We start from the raw sequence: 14,100 nt of genomic DNA, 5'->3' as shown, positions 1-14,100 counted from the left end.
AATTCATATAGAACATATACATAAAACCAATTCATATCCCCACTGGATCATAATTATGAAAACATGCGTAATAACCAATATCACATATATTAAAGTCACCCACATTTTATCATATCATACCATCTATGCACATCAACCACCTTTCAAATATGCCAGTCAAATCACATATCACAATCCTCATCAGTACACAAGCCAAATCATGTTTAATAAACATAGGTCTATGGCTAAATATATAAAATCACATTTCAATAGAAATCATATTCATAAGACCAATTCTTATTCACAATTGGTACCAATAAAAGAAATTAAGATAATAAACATATCATATATATTCAAGTCACTAACAAACCAATAAGGCCCACTAGATTTTCACTCGTAATACCCTAAGGTCCGTAAACCATATCTACAATAGCATACTAAAATTTGGTGTCAATTCAAAGGTAAGATCGCCAATTGCTAGAATATTCAAGTGACGGATCTTATCGAAAATATACTCAACCAACAGCATTTCATAAATCAAATGTTACATATCAGAAGAATTCGACGTTTTCCAAAAATTCTCAAATTTCACAAGAATGAAGATCTCAACAAGTAGAGTAAACTTTATACCTACGGCCAAGGCCAATTTGGTTGGAAAACACCCCAAACTGGCCACGAACCGCCGGAAACCCTAAGGTGGGTGCTCTTCAATTCGACTTCCTCAGTGTTCCAACGCCCCTACAACCTGTTGGGTCTTGTTCCTGGGTCCGAGGGGAGTTGACTAAGGGTGGTGGTGGGTAGTGAAACTCACCGGAACGGCGGAATCGCCGTCAAAGCTCCATGGGTCACCCGCACAGTTTTTACACGGTTTTGGACCTAAAAACCCTTAACTTGGGGTGGAAATGGAAGATGTGAGATGGTGGAAGAGGTTGCAGGTGATGGATAGTTAAATTTTACCTGAAAAAATGGTGGAATTGGCCGAAAACCACTCCGGGTTGGCGTGGGTAAATGGGTCCACGGGAATGGAGGGGAAATATCCCCTTTCTTTTCTTTTTTCTTTTCCCTCCCATTTCCTCTTCCTCCTCATTCCTTTTTTTTTTCCTCCCCACTCCTAATCTGATTGGTCCCCCTTCCCCTTAACCTCTAACCCACATGTGGGAATTAAATAATTTCCACAATCTAAAGTTCACAACTTCAAACGTCCGTAACTATACCGTTATAATTCGGACTCATAAACGGCTTTTGCCTATGCGTTCGTGGGTTCAAGACCTAATCGAAAACGTTACTTGTGACCTCAAAAGGTCAACGAGTAAATAATAATTTTCCAAACTTCACTCTTCGTAACTAGTTTAATTGAAATCTAATTTCAAATAAATAAATTTAAATTCTCGAAAAATAATATAAAATCTCAATAATACAAATACGTAGATTATAACACTGAAATCTGGGAACGGGATTTCTCAGTGCCACTTGTAACGACCCGTCCCCAATTATTACGATTTTTATAATTTTTAAAAGTGAATTTACAAAATGCCCTTCAAGACAAAGTGTTGACTTTTGTTGACTGCGGCGTCGTGTCACGTAAGATTGATTTTCTTAGCGTATCCTCGTAGGACTCATCGTTGCGGACACATGGGGGCAAACGGAACGTAGTTTGGAGTTACTAACGTTTAAAGTTGGGGGCATTTTAGTAATTGGTTTACTTCTAGAATGCTCCAGATTTGTGAGGCAAAATCTGGGAATGCCACGTGTTTGGCCCACATTAAAAGGTAAGAGTGTTGGGCAGTGGAGATGAAATATAAAAGAGAGAAAGGAGAGGGAACCGGACCAATGAGAAAGAAGAGAAAGAGAGAGTAACCAATGGGAAAAGAGAAAAAGGAGGGAAAGGAGGGAGGAGAAGAAGGAGAGGAACCTGCCGGGTTCTCCTTGACCCGTGCCCAACCTAGCTTCTCCACACTTTCCGATGCCTTTACAGGCGATTTTTCCAGCGAATCGTCGCCATTCATCACCTAGAAAACATTCCACTACCCTCCCTATTCCTTTTCCACCCAAAATTATAATGGATTTGGTTGTATTTTGAGGAAAATATCCCGACGGAACCATGGGTGCCGTGAGGACCCTTGGCCACAACATTATACTTTATGGCTTCGTTACCTTCCAGGTGTCGGCCAGCACAGCTCGATTCAGAGTCCTAGTGGACATTCCAAGTCAGGATGTGTCACCACTTAAGCTCAAGCGGGTTAAAATTTAATTTGTTGGTGAACATTAGTTTTACCGAAATTTTGGATGTCTATAGATTTTTCACTTACAAATAATTTTACGAAGAAATGAAAGTTGTCAAAAAACAAATCCTGAAATGTTTGTAATACCAAGATAATCATTAGGGATGGTAGTCTGGTGATACGGACTAACAATGACTTGAGAAACAATTCTCTTAGCTTTAGAGAGTAGAAGCAAAGCTCTCTACTCTTCCAATAATCTGTTGCTCTCTTAGTTTCGGCTCTAGGGTATCGCCTTTGATCTTATGATTAGGAGTCTACTAAAAACTATGGTGGTTTGATCCAAGTGCATTGGTACAAGGTATGTAGGCAATCTAGCTGGGCTAGATGCAACCGAATCCTCCTTTTGGTAACATTCTTGTTCGTGATTTGTATAGTGGTTCGTAGGCAAACAACAATGTGATTGTAGTCACTGTATCATTGCAGTTAGGATTTGCTATTTTGCGCTATATGTGTGGAGAAAACCAAATTTTAAGGATGCTTTAAAATGATCTCCTAATGCGTAGTTTGAGGAATTATGAAACAGGGCTTTTCACTCGTTGTCAAAAGTTGAATTGGAGATGTTTGTCTAGTATTTAACAAGAAGTGTGAAGGGGTGAACAAATTATTTGGAAGGCTAAAATAACTCCTTGCTGAATTCATACAAACCAACAAGGAAGAATCAATTGAAAGTCATTGGAATCCCCTTCTTACAATTATATTCAAATTGAATGTTTCCAATTATGGAGTTGGTAGTGTTGTTGGTGCCATCATTAACATGATCATACCATATTATCATACCTTTATTATAGGAAGATGACTTATTTGACACATTAGGATTCCGTGCTAATAAAATAAAGATATGTGTAAATTTTTATTTACATATCGTTGTTTCATTGGCATGGGGGATACCACATGACGATTTACATTGCTATATAAATTGTTCTCTTATTATAGAGGTCACGTACATGATTTTTCACGAATGAGCGATTGAGATTTAATTAGGAAAGCAAAGTTGTACAAAGGTGATAGCACGTGTACAAATAAGTGTATATTCTTATTATTTTTCTTAATAATTTTGTATGTAAAGTAGAAGACAAAAAGGTAAATCATTTATAATCTAAGAAATTAGTGGGTAGTTAACTTTCCTCTATATCTCTAATTTTAAAATAAATAAAAATTTAAATAAGAAAGAAAGAATAAAAATTACAAGTAAAGAATAAGATGTAAAAAGCACTTAGTACTACGGTCTAATGTATTGTTCTTCACTCATAACTGAAAGATTTTAAATTTAATTCTCGTTAAAGATAAATTTGAACTATATTATTATAGCTAGTTTATTATTATGGTTAATTAAAATAATATCGTTTTTTAATTAAAAAAGAAAAAGAAAAAAGGAGAGTAAGGTGGAATAAAGCGTGATAAACACCCAAGCCTTAGCCACTGACTAGTGAGTGTGAGAGCGACTGCGACCAGCGAAAGAGCAAACACAGAGAGGGAAAGAGAGGGAAAGAGCGGGAGAGAGTTGAGAGCAGCAAAAGATAATAATGTTGATAACGCTCAGAGGAGCCTTTTCTTCCTCCCCGCTTTGCTTCAACAAACCCCATAGCCGTAGCCGTAGCCATAACCACAGCTTCTCTCATCTTACTCCCTCACCCTCTCCAGCACTGAAAAGATCGGTCTGCAAACCCAGCTTCTCCGTTCAGAGAAAACCCAACTCCACCACTACATCTTGGAAGCTTGGCGTTCTCTCCAGCCGGTAATTTCTCATTTCCTTCTTCTTTTGACGGAATTCTGGAGTTTTCTCCCACTTGGGTTTTTGGATTTTGGTTTGTAACGCATGTTTTCAGTGACGATTTTATAGTCTCTGTTTGTTTCTTTGTTTGTTTACACTTGTCCATTCACAAGTGCAGCAGTTCGAATAGCAAGAAATTTAAATTGATGGTTTGGATTAGATAGAATCGAGATTCGAAAATATTGATAGCATTCCCTCTCAATTTGCAACCTCAAGTGCATATTTGACCATTGAATCTTGCAATGCATTCAATCAAAGTGAAAGCTACGCGATACTGTATGAATTCAATTTGTTTTGTGTCCACTTTAAAAGAAAAGAAGAAAAAAAGACGGCTTGAAGTATTTCCTAGAACTATAAAGCTGAATTATACAGATATGAAAGTTATCGAGCTGATTTAAGTTATTTTGCAGCTCAGAAGCCTCAGTTTTTGATCCCTTGGGTATAAATTCAGATGTCAATTCTGGTGTAAATGCTACCTGGGAAAGTTTTGTAGGCATATTATCACAAACGTTTGAGAGTGCCTCAAGTTCGAAGAAGGAGAAACCCACTTCAGCTAGAGGCTTGGCAGGTTTGTTTCATAAAGAATAAGTAATATAGCTTAAGATCCTTAGATATTTTCAAGTTGCAGTTAAAATTTGTAGTTTACAGCAGTTGATTAGGATACTTTGACATTCACAGCTGCAATAGAGGACAGTTCCATTGATTTTGGAGACTTCTTTAAAGGCCCATTACCCGGAAAGTTCCTCAAGCTGTTGGCATATCTGGCCTTGTCTCGACTTGGGATATATATACCTCTTGGTGGGGTTAACCGTGAGGCTTTTGTTGGAAATTTGGACGGTAATAGTTTATTGAGCACCTTGGATTCTTTCTCTGGAGGAGGCATTGGAAGACTTGGGATATGTTCACTTGGTATTGTTCCATTCATCAATGCCTCGATTGTCTTCCAGCTTCTTGCACAAATTTATCCCAAGTTGCAGGATCTTCAGAAAAGAGAAGGAGAAGCAGGAAGAAAGAAAATTGTTCGGTATACTCAATATGCTTCAGTTGGGTTTGCCATAGTCCAGGTTAGGGAGTTAGGCCTTTCTTTTCAATTGCTGCACTCATTAATCAAAATGACAATATATGTTTTGATGACAACATTTGGAACTTGCAATCTATTTGCATACATATCATTGTTTTGCTAGAAGTAATTGAGGATTCAGTTAAATATCTAGGGAAAGAGTTGTATTGATAAGCACTACAACAATAGTAGTTGCTAGTTATGGTGGCAACACAGGAGGTACTGATAGTCAAGGACACTCAAGCTAGAATGATGTGGTGATACAAGTGGCATGATGGTGGTGTTGATATCATCCCAGTGATAGTGACAAATGACAATAGTACATAAATGTTAGGATGAAACGTTGGTATTCATGAAAATATGGTATCGTCAGAACTCAAAGTAAAAGTAATGTAAACTGAGGGTAGTTCTGATGTCTGATGGTTTTGGGTAGTTTTTATTAGGAAAAGTGGTGAATACTCTAGATGAATCTGGAATCTAAGTATGCAGTTCACTGTAAGATATTGGGGCAGTCTGGGAGGTTAATATGTGCACCCAGTTCCGAAAATTCCTTTATGTACATCAAAATATAACTTTTGAATATGCTGTCTGTGCATGACTTTTTAAAAAATTATTATTTCTTGAGATATTCTTGCAATGTGCTTATATCTGCCTCTTTTTTAATGGAAGGCAATTGGCCAAGTATTCTACCTTCGTCCATATGTCAATGACTTCAGTACAGAGTGGGTTATCTCTTCTGTTACCTTATTGACACTTGGCTCAGTATTGACAACTTACATTGGCGAACGAATCACAGACCTAAAACTCGGAAATGGCACATCTCTTTTGATATTCACAAGCATCATCTCGTACTTTCCAGCATCCGTTGGTAGGACTGTTGCACAGGCATTTCAGGATGGTAACTATGTTGGACTTGCCACCATAGTTGTCTCCTTCTTTGTATTGGTCCTTGGTATTGTATACGTTCAGGTAAATGCTTCTTTTAATACAAATATCTGCTTTCTGGATGTTGAGAAACATTCGCAATGATCTAAACAAAGGGTTTCAGGAAGCAGAAAGGAAAATTCCACTTAACTATGCCTCAAGGTATAACACCAACAGAGGTGGAGGGCTTCAAAGATCTGCTTACCTACCCTTTAAGGTTTGTATTCTTGCTTCTTAATTTTCTGAAGTGGTAGAATTTCAGAGGATTTATGGTCATAATGCTAATGATTAGAAAATACTAATGTGGACATACTTGGAAATATGTGTAATTCTTTCCCTGCCAATTCAGAGTGGTTTTGATCACTTAGACCCCCTTATGGGATAGAATCTCTTCGTTCGCCCACAAAGGTCAGCAGAGAGATGTTTTAACTATGTCACCATTCAGCAAATTTATATGTTCCATTACTGGTTCTTGCTTACACATAAGTGTACTCTGTTGGAGAGTCTCCTCAATACCTACTTGGTTAGAGTGCCAAGAAATTGGGTATGCCTGTCTTGCAAGTAAGACTACTACCATTTTTTTCTATTTTATTCCCCTCTAGTTGATGAGGGTTCCTGTCATACAGAAAGAGAAATAATATTTATATAAGCCTTTCACTGCCTTACAAGCATTCCTCAATGTGATGTTTCTTGTCAAAAGATGGAAATAGAACAACTGGAATGATACCGTATCCATGTTCGTGTGCTTTAGTGGTGTTATTCCACTATCACCAAATCTCCAGTCTCAGCAGTAGGTTCTTTTATCACAACTTTTCTCCCTGTAGGAGTATCCTTTCTATGAAATTGCCACTTTATGCATGTTCTGGCCAATTCACTAATTATTTTCTGATCATTAAGATGTGTACATAGTACATACTCATTTGCATGTAAATGTGTGTTTTGTGATTGAATAACCTTTTTCTAGCAAAAAACTAAAACTCTCTTTCCACACCTTTGTAGGTTCTGCCTTTTCTTCTGTTTTTATTTTATTTTCTGCTTACTCATGCAGTATTGCATGAATAGACGTATGTTGTGCTTATGAAGATAGTAGGTGCACACCTCAACTCAGGAAACAAAAGTATAGGAAGGTGATTAGAAAAGTTTCATTTTACTAATCTGCAATATCTAGGTTTATTTCATATGTTTTATATTATCATCGTGCATTCTGCATTGTTATAACCTTTATGATGAACTCAGCCTGCCTCTGGTGTACTCACTATCCTTTAGTATCCTTGATATCAGGTCAAGTGACATTCTGTAGATAATTGTTGTTACCCTTGGCTTCTAGTGTTACTGAATACATTATATTCTTCTCTTTCTGATATTTCCATTTCTTTTCCAGCACCCTAGTTTCAAGTATTCTATATGTAAGATCTTTGCCAGTAACAAAATTCTCTTTCCATTTTATAAACATCAATGGTTGCTTCTCAAAAGTGCTCTCCTTTCTTTTGTTCGGCTTATGTTAATGATGATTTATTTTGAATACTGCTTATATTGACGCTAATTTATAGATACACTTTTTCTGTCCTTATGCCCAATCATTTTTTTCCCTAATATGTAGTTTATCTAAATAATTCAACTAAGCAGGTGAATAGTTCTGGAGTTATGCCAATAATATTTTCTACATCATCATTAGCTCTTCCTGGTACTATAGCACGCTTCACCGGTTTAGCCGCATTGAAGAACGCTGCAGTGGCTTTAAATCCAGGGGGTAAGAAGCTGCAATTTTTAGTGGTAATAGGTGTTGGAGTTGGACATAAAAGTTGATAAGAATAACAACTATGTATTGGCTTATATACTTATACACTATCTTCATTTCAACCTGCATGATTGAGCTTGAAAACCTGCTACATTTTTTCCATTATTCACCTGTGTATACATCTAGTGCATCATCAAACATATTTTATCGTCAAAGTCTTCTGCTTTGAATTTGACAATCTTCTTGATAATTAACTACAGATTTCTTGTTCGTTGTCAATATTAAGTGATGACTGGACTTGGGCTTTTAGTTATTTTGCTTTTCGTTTTTGGTTTTATTATGGTTATCTAGAGATCCTATGGAGTTTTGAGATGAAATTAGATTTTTTTGTCATTTGAATTTTCATTAATTTCCTTGGGGAAGTTGTAACGATAGCATCCATTACGGATGTAGGTTAATAAATTGAATGACAGAAGAGGAATAGTTCCATCGTCTAATTAGCACTTATATTCCATTTTTAGCATTTGGAACATCTGATATGCTAAAAGTTTCCAGTTAACTTTTTGTAGGTTCTTTCTATCTCCCCACCAACATCCTTTTAATAGCCTTCTTCAACTACTACTACACTTTCCTACAGTTGGATCCTGATGATGTAAGTGAACAGTTGAAGCGCCAAGGTGCATCAATACCACTTGTACGACCGGGCAAAAGTACGGCTGCATTTCTTAAGACAGTAAGTTTCTTCTTTGTCAAAGAAATATGTGGTTGATTATTTGCATTACTACCATGGATGTGTCTAATCAGTCAGCTTGATGCTCAATTAGCCATAAAACTCTTTTGTAGAGTTAATTGTGATGGGTGCATAAATTGGCATGTTTCCTTGGTTTTTCAAGTAGCATCAAATTTAATAACTAGTGAATTGCCATCGAACAATCAACCTGTGATGCTAAGAGTGAATATTAATAACATCTTCCTGTCTTAAGTGTCCAATTAGTTGCCTACTGTATCAAGTTTGAAAAGGTTATTATGAATGACTCATGCAGCTTTCTTTGTATTGGTTTTACTTTTTCATAGATTGGTTATGATTTTCAAATAGAAGTATCCCGTACTAAGTTATCGCTTAAATGTCTTAGCTATTTACCTTCGTGAGTTTTCTTGAATGTCCAACGAGAATAGATTGGAGTTGGTTCTGTTGACCCTAGAAATTACAAAGCCTACGTGGCGCGCAATGCTGAGTAATTATGAGCTAACTACGTAATTCTTGTGAATGAGGGCATGCCAACTCTCAGCTGAGCTCGGTCGCGCAAGTAGAATAGATGTGGCGGTGGTGGTGTTGAATGTGATGCTGACTTCTGTACTCGAGCAATTATAGCAAAGGAACACATCTCGACCTTGGGTTCTAGAACCTAAAGACAAGGTTTCCTAGATCATTGTGAAGCTCAAGATGGCCTACACCATCTTCGGTCACCTCAACTATATTCATGAAAATATAGGTGCGCCAAATCGGTATCAGGCTGTAAGGACGCAAGTACTCAAAGAGATGAGCATTTTATGGTGAATGTAGTTTGGCTATCTGAATGTTGAATTGCGAAAGTGCACAGGAGAGTAACCAATCAGAGAACACTTCACTTCGTTGGGAAGCTGATGAAGTGACCTCTTTCGATGAAAAAGTTCGAAACTCTACTGGTTGAGACTTGGATAGATAACCAACTAACCAGAAGCTGTGCTGTTCACTTGTCCGAACTAAAGGTGCTCCTAAAGCGCCTAGTTCTACGACTCTAGTGCTATTCACTTATCCGAACTAAAGATGTCACCGGTTGCAAACACAGTGCTGTTTACTTATCCAAATTGAAGATGTATTGGCGGGAGGGTTAGGATAGTGTTTTTCTCAAGGATGTGAGAAGGGGCTCTCTACGTTGCAAAACCTCTTGTATTTATAGGGATGAATTTTGTGATGGCCAAGTCTACGGGATGACGTAATTATGATGATATTCTGATTTGTTGGCATATTTGCTGAATATACACATAATTATTCTTGGCTGAAACTCTATTGCCTCCAAGTCTTGTCATCTTCGACCAGGACATTGAAGCTAGATTGATCATGCGATTGATTTGAACCTTTATCTGGAAACAAATCATGATCCTCAATATTTTTCTCATACAACAACTTAAGAGTATATGGACCGAGTGCGTGCTGGGGTCCAAACAGGTCCATATTACCAAAAATAAAAAAACTAAATGAGGTTGATTGGTGCATCTGTTTTTTTCCCCTTTCCAGTAACTTCAATTTATGTCTTGAGCGGTGAAGATGTCGAAAAAAAAAGCTTAATTTCAACAGACGGAACTTAAGATATTTGGGGTTACCCCTCTCTTATTTAGTATAAGAAAGACATTTGATACTATGCATTTGATTTTATTCACGGTAATGCCAACTTGTATATTCATGGCTTTCAAGGTTGATTCACAAAGCATTTTTATGTGCATCATGCTGATCCAGTGAACTTCCTTTTACTTTTATCGGGTTGCAATCCAACTTTCCATTGAAGAGTATTGGAAAATAGTATATTGCTTCCAAGTTCTCTCCATTATATCGCTTTTTTCCGTATATGCATGGTATTCTTGATATTCATTAGACATGGGAGTCCTTGATACGTATTTCTGGTTACCCTCTCATATATTTATGACTTCAAGGATTGATTCACAACATAGCATTTTGTTTTTAAGTTCTCTCTATCATATGCCATTTTCTTACTTTTTCTTCTTCTGTGGATCTCCGTCAGAAAGCTTGAACTTCGTATTAAATGTTAGATCTTGTCGTCTTAAAATTGAAATGAATTATTAATGTCGTTTGATGGTTGGATGCAGGTTCTAAGTCGAATATCAGTGCTTGGGTCAGCCTTCCTGGCAATCCTGGCTGCTGGTCCTTCAGTGATTGAACAAGTGACGCACCTCACTGCATTTCGTGGATTCGCAGGCACATCTGTACTCATCCTTGTTGGTTGTGCAACTGACACAGCAAGAAAAGTTGAAGCAGAAATAATATCTCAGAAGTACAAGAACATAGAGTTCTATAACATTGATAAGTATGGCCCGTAATGCATGACAGATTAAAAACTTAGTCTGCTGTACAAAGGATGTGTATGCAAAGGAAACTAGTAGGGACGAGGGGATGTGGTTTGGCATGAATAGAGTTTCATCTGTTAGACATGTACGAGTTGAGATACTAAAGATCGATTGAGGCTTGTACGTATGCTGCACTGCATCCACCAATTTTCTTGTAATATTTGAACAAGACGTTTGGAAATTGAAAGGGAAGCAGAAATGAATTTGTAATGCTCAGGTTGAATTTGTAATGCTCAGGTTCTTACCGTCAAAACTTAAAAGCACGGCTGATTTAGAGGTGGAAAAGAAACCTAAAATTCCAAACTGAATCGAAAAAATCCCGAAACCGAACCGAAAAAATCCCAAACCAAACTGAAATTAAAAAAAAATTATTATTTAATTTTAAATATATATTTGGAATTGGAACAGTTGTTTGATTTGGTTGAGATAAATACTCAACAGAAGGAGGAGAATCTGGAGAGAAAGTATAAGTCTTCGGCCTTGAGCAGTTTCTAGGTTCTAGCTTTCCTGACTTTTTATGTATTTTGTTTTTATGGATACTTAAGGCTGCTTTGAAGCCCTAGGCATGATTGAATTAATGTTATGATGCAGTTTTAGTTTATCAATTTCATTTGCAAGCTAGAATCAGTTTCCTATTTCAATCATTTCAAGCACCTATTTTCAAGCTTAGCTACCTTGTTTTTGTTTGCTTTCTATTGAGAATGATAAGGATGACTGCCATATCTTCTTTCATTCATTAGCAACATGTGGTTAGGTTCAGAACTAATCATGTTAATTGATTCCATGAAGTTCTAGGATAAATGCCATGTTCTAGGGTTCATGTGATGTTCATAATCCTCTTCATTCTTAATAAGTTTCTAGGTGCTAAATCTGAGTATATGCCATGCTAGGTTGCACCTGCAAATATAAGTTTTATGTATATGCCATGCATCTAACATGCAAAGTAAGAGGGGATTCATACAATCTAGTTATATGCCATGCTAGATATGTGAACATCGTAGTTGTGCATTTGAAAGGGATTAGTTAAAAGATCATATTAGTGATTCAGGAATGTTTAGGGGAAGGCCTTTGTTTATTTGAAGTCAGATTTATGTCCTAAAATGTTTTTAACCTATTCCATGGCTTAGGTTTGTTTTTAGATAGTTCTAATTTTTCCCTTTTCTTGCTGTTTTTATTTCTTTTCCAAAATTACTCAAAACCCCCATATTAAGTCATAGGAGTCTTTAACTAATGCTAATTTGAAAGAGTCAAAGGATTTACTAAGTTGTTTCTTAGTCCCTATGGTTCGACACCCTTACTTGTGCCACTATACTATCCTTATATTTGCACTCGAAAGGAACTTCAACAATTGTGTTCAAGAAGGGATTCCCCATCAAGTTCGAGCTTAATCTCAAGCTCCACAAACCCAAGTATGAGTACTTCACCCTCACGGAGTTCTTCAACAAGGTAGAAGAAATAGTTGCCTGGGACGAGGAGTATTGGCATAATGGAAAACCATCCAAGTTTGGTCCCCTTTCCAGTACTGTGGTTGCCAGACAAGAAGATGAATAAGCCTTGGTAAGAGCATAGTGGAGCCAAAAATCAAGAAATAGCCTTATAGGGATTTTTCTTCCTCGACTCTGCTGAACACTTCTCTCAACAATGTCTTTGGACGGGATTAGGGACAAACCATTCTTTAAGAAGCTGCACCCAATGGTGAATTCGAATCCAAACTCCAAGGAGTATTGCAACCATCACAAGGCCTGTAGTCACACAACGAGGAACTAAATAAACCTCAAAGAGTTCATTGAAGATTTGTTCGATTGCGATCATTGCGGGGAATTTATGGCTGAAGAAGCAAAGGAGGGTAAACAAGGCAACACTCAAGAAATAGCTCTGATTGACAAAAATGATGGAGAAGAAAGACCTATAAAGAGGCCTACACTTCATATTAATTACATTTATAGGGCACATGAATATGTAGGGACTTCGCATAAAGAACAAATGATCGCCTACAAGAAGCCAAAGATGGTGGCCTCCGTCAACAAGCCACTCCTCATTGATGGCAACATAATAATGTTCTCAGATCCAGACTTGGAGCAAGTGTGCACTCTGCATGACGATGCCTTTTTCATCACTTTGTAGATTGCGCATGCGAAGGTGAGTCGCATGTTGGTTGATGGCTTCCGAAAGAACACTTGCACATAAGATTACTCAATGACATCACAAAGACTCAATCAATCCTCATGGCTTCTAAAAGAACACTTGCCCAAACCCTAGGACTCTTAAATTGCCGGTCGTCGTCGATCCTTATAGTCCTATGATCAACTTTCAAGTTTTAATCTCATCTGCAAGCCCAATCGGATAGAGGTGCCTTTGACCATCAATTTCGCATAGAAATTAAAATCTGGGGGTCCTTTAAGGAACATCAAGGAATTCAACATTGATCTCGACCCCTAGGATGAGTGTAAGCCGGAGTCTAAGGAGGATTAGGACACCGAGTATATAATTCTCGATCTGGAAATGCCAAAGCTCATGGCCAAAATCAAAGCCAAGCTCTTGGCGTTAGAGAAAGAGCTTCTTACAAGATTTTAATGAGATAATCTACTCGGCATAATATATGTCGGGGATTGTGATAGGATTAAAAGCACACCACAAAGTAGCACACAAATGTCTTATTTATTTTCCTTATTCCCACTAGGATATTTCAATTATAGCATATGAAAATAAGAGTTTTTCCTGCAGAAATTGGGTTGTTCCTCCTGCCCATATGATTTTTCAATTATAGCATATGATTTTAACAAAAATTGGGCTATTCCTCCTACTCATCTGTATCTTTCCTAGTTCTTTTTTGCATCCTAGGCTGCTCAAAAAATTCTTTTCCACTCCTTAAATTCATAACATTCATATGCTTCGTATTTGGATACACCACGGTTTGGGTAGGCAACCTTCCTGGTTGGTGTTGATGCCCCATCAAACTTGCTAGTTGACTCATTTGTTGCTCAATGTTTTCAATTGCTTTGTCCATTTTTTGTTGATGAGATTGACTAGAGTTAGCTAAATAAGCAATTAAATCGTCAAGACACTTACTTGGAGGTTGTTATTGTTAAGGCTGAAATAGTGCTTGCGGTCTTGCTTGAAATGAGCCAGGTAGATGATTATATTTGTTGGGAGTAGATTGTTGCCCGTTGTCTTTATTGTTCCACTTCAAGTATGGATGATCGCGCCACCCCGCATTATAGGT

General features: G+C 37.4%; 1 protein-coding gene across 1 annotated transcript; it reads left to right on the top strand.

Moving 5' to 3' along the window:
- The first annotated feature begins 3,675 nt into the window (after positions 1 to 3,675).
- On the top strand, positions 3,676 to 11,093 carry SCY1 (SECY homolog 1). The gene is made up of 8 exons (XM_068477827.2): positions 3,676 to 3,996; positions 4,443 to 4,600; positions 4,711 to 5,096; positions 5,762 to 6,061; positions 6,141 to 6,233; positions 7,643 to 7,766; positions 8,324 to 8,487; positions 10,620 to 11,093. The coding sequence occupies exons 1-8, from the start codon at positions 3,785 to 3,787 to the stop codon at positions 10,848 to 10,850; spliced, it is 1,668 nt and encodes a 555-aa protein (XP_068333928.2). The 5' UTR covers positions 3,676 to 3,784; the 3' UTR covers positions 10,851 to 11,093.
- The last annotated feature ends 3,007 nt before the right edge of the window (positions 11,094 to 14,100 follow it).

Source organism: Pyrus communis, chromosome 13 (assembly GCF_041283825.1).
Source record: "Pyrus communis isolate YQ-2024b chromosome 13, ASM4128382v1, whole genome shotgun sequence".
Lineage (NCBI taxonomy): Eukaryota > Viridiplantae > Streptophyta > Magnoliopsida > Rosales > Rosaceae > Pyrus > Pyrus communis.
The sequence above is the reverse complement of the archived record's forward strand: the minus strand, read 5'-3'. Positions and strand labels throughout refer to the sequence as shown.

What these genes read in the sequence shown, in the direction of transcription:
- SCY1 (XM_068477827.2), top strand. Translation starts at nt 3,785, where the DNA reads ATGTTGATAACGCTCAGAGGAGCCTTTTCTTCCTCCCCGCTTTGCTTC. An exon ending in TTGGGTTTGCCATAGTCCAG is followed by an intron (nt 5,097 to 5,761) that starts GTTAGGGAGTTA and finishes TTTTAATGGAAG; the next exon opens with GCAATTGGCCAAGTATTCTA. An exon ending in TTGGTATTGTATACGTTCAG is followed by an intron (nt 6,062 to 6,140) that starts GTAAATGCTTCT and finishes AAAGGGTTTCAG; the next exon opens with GAAGCAGAAAGGAAAATTCC.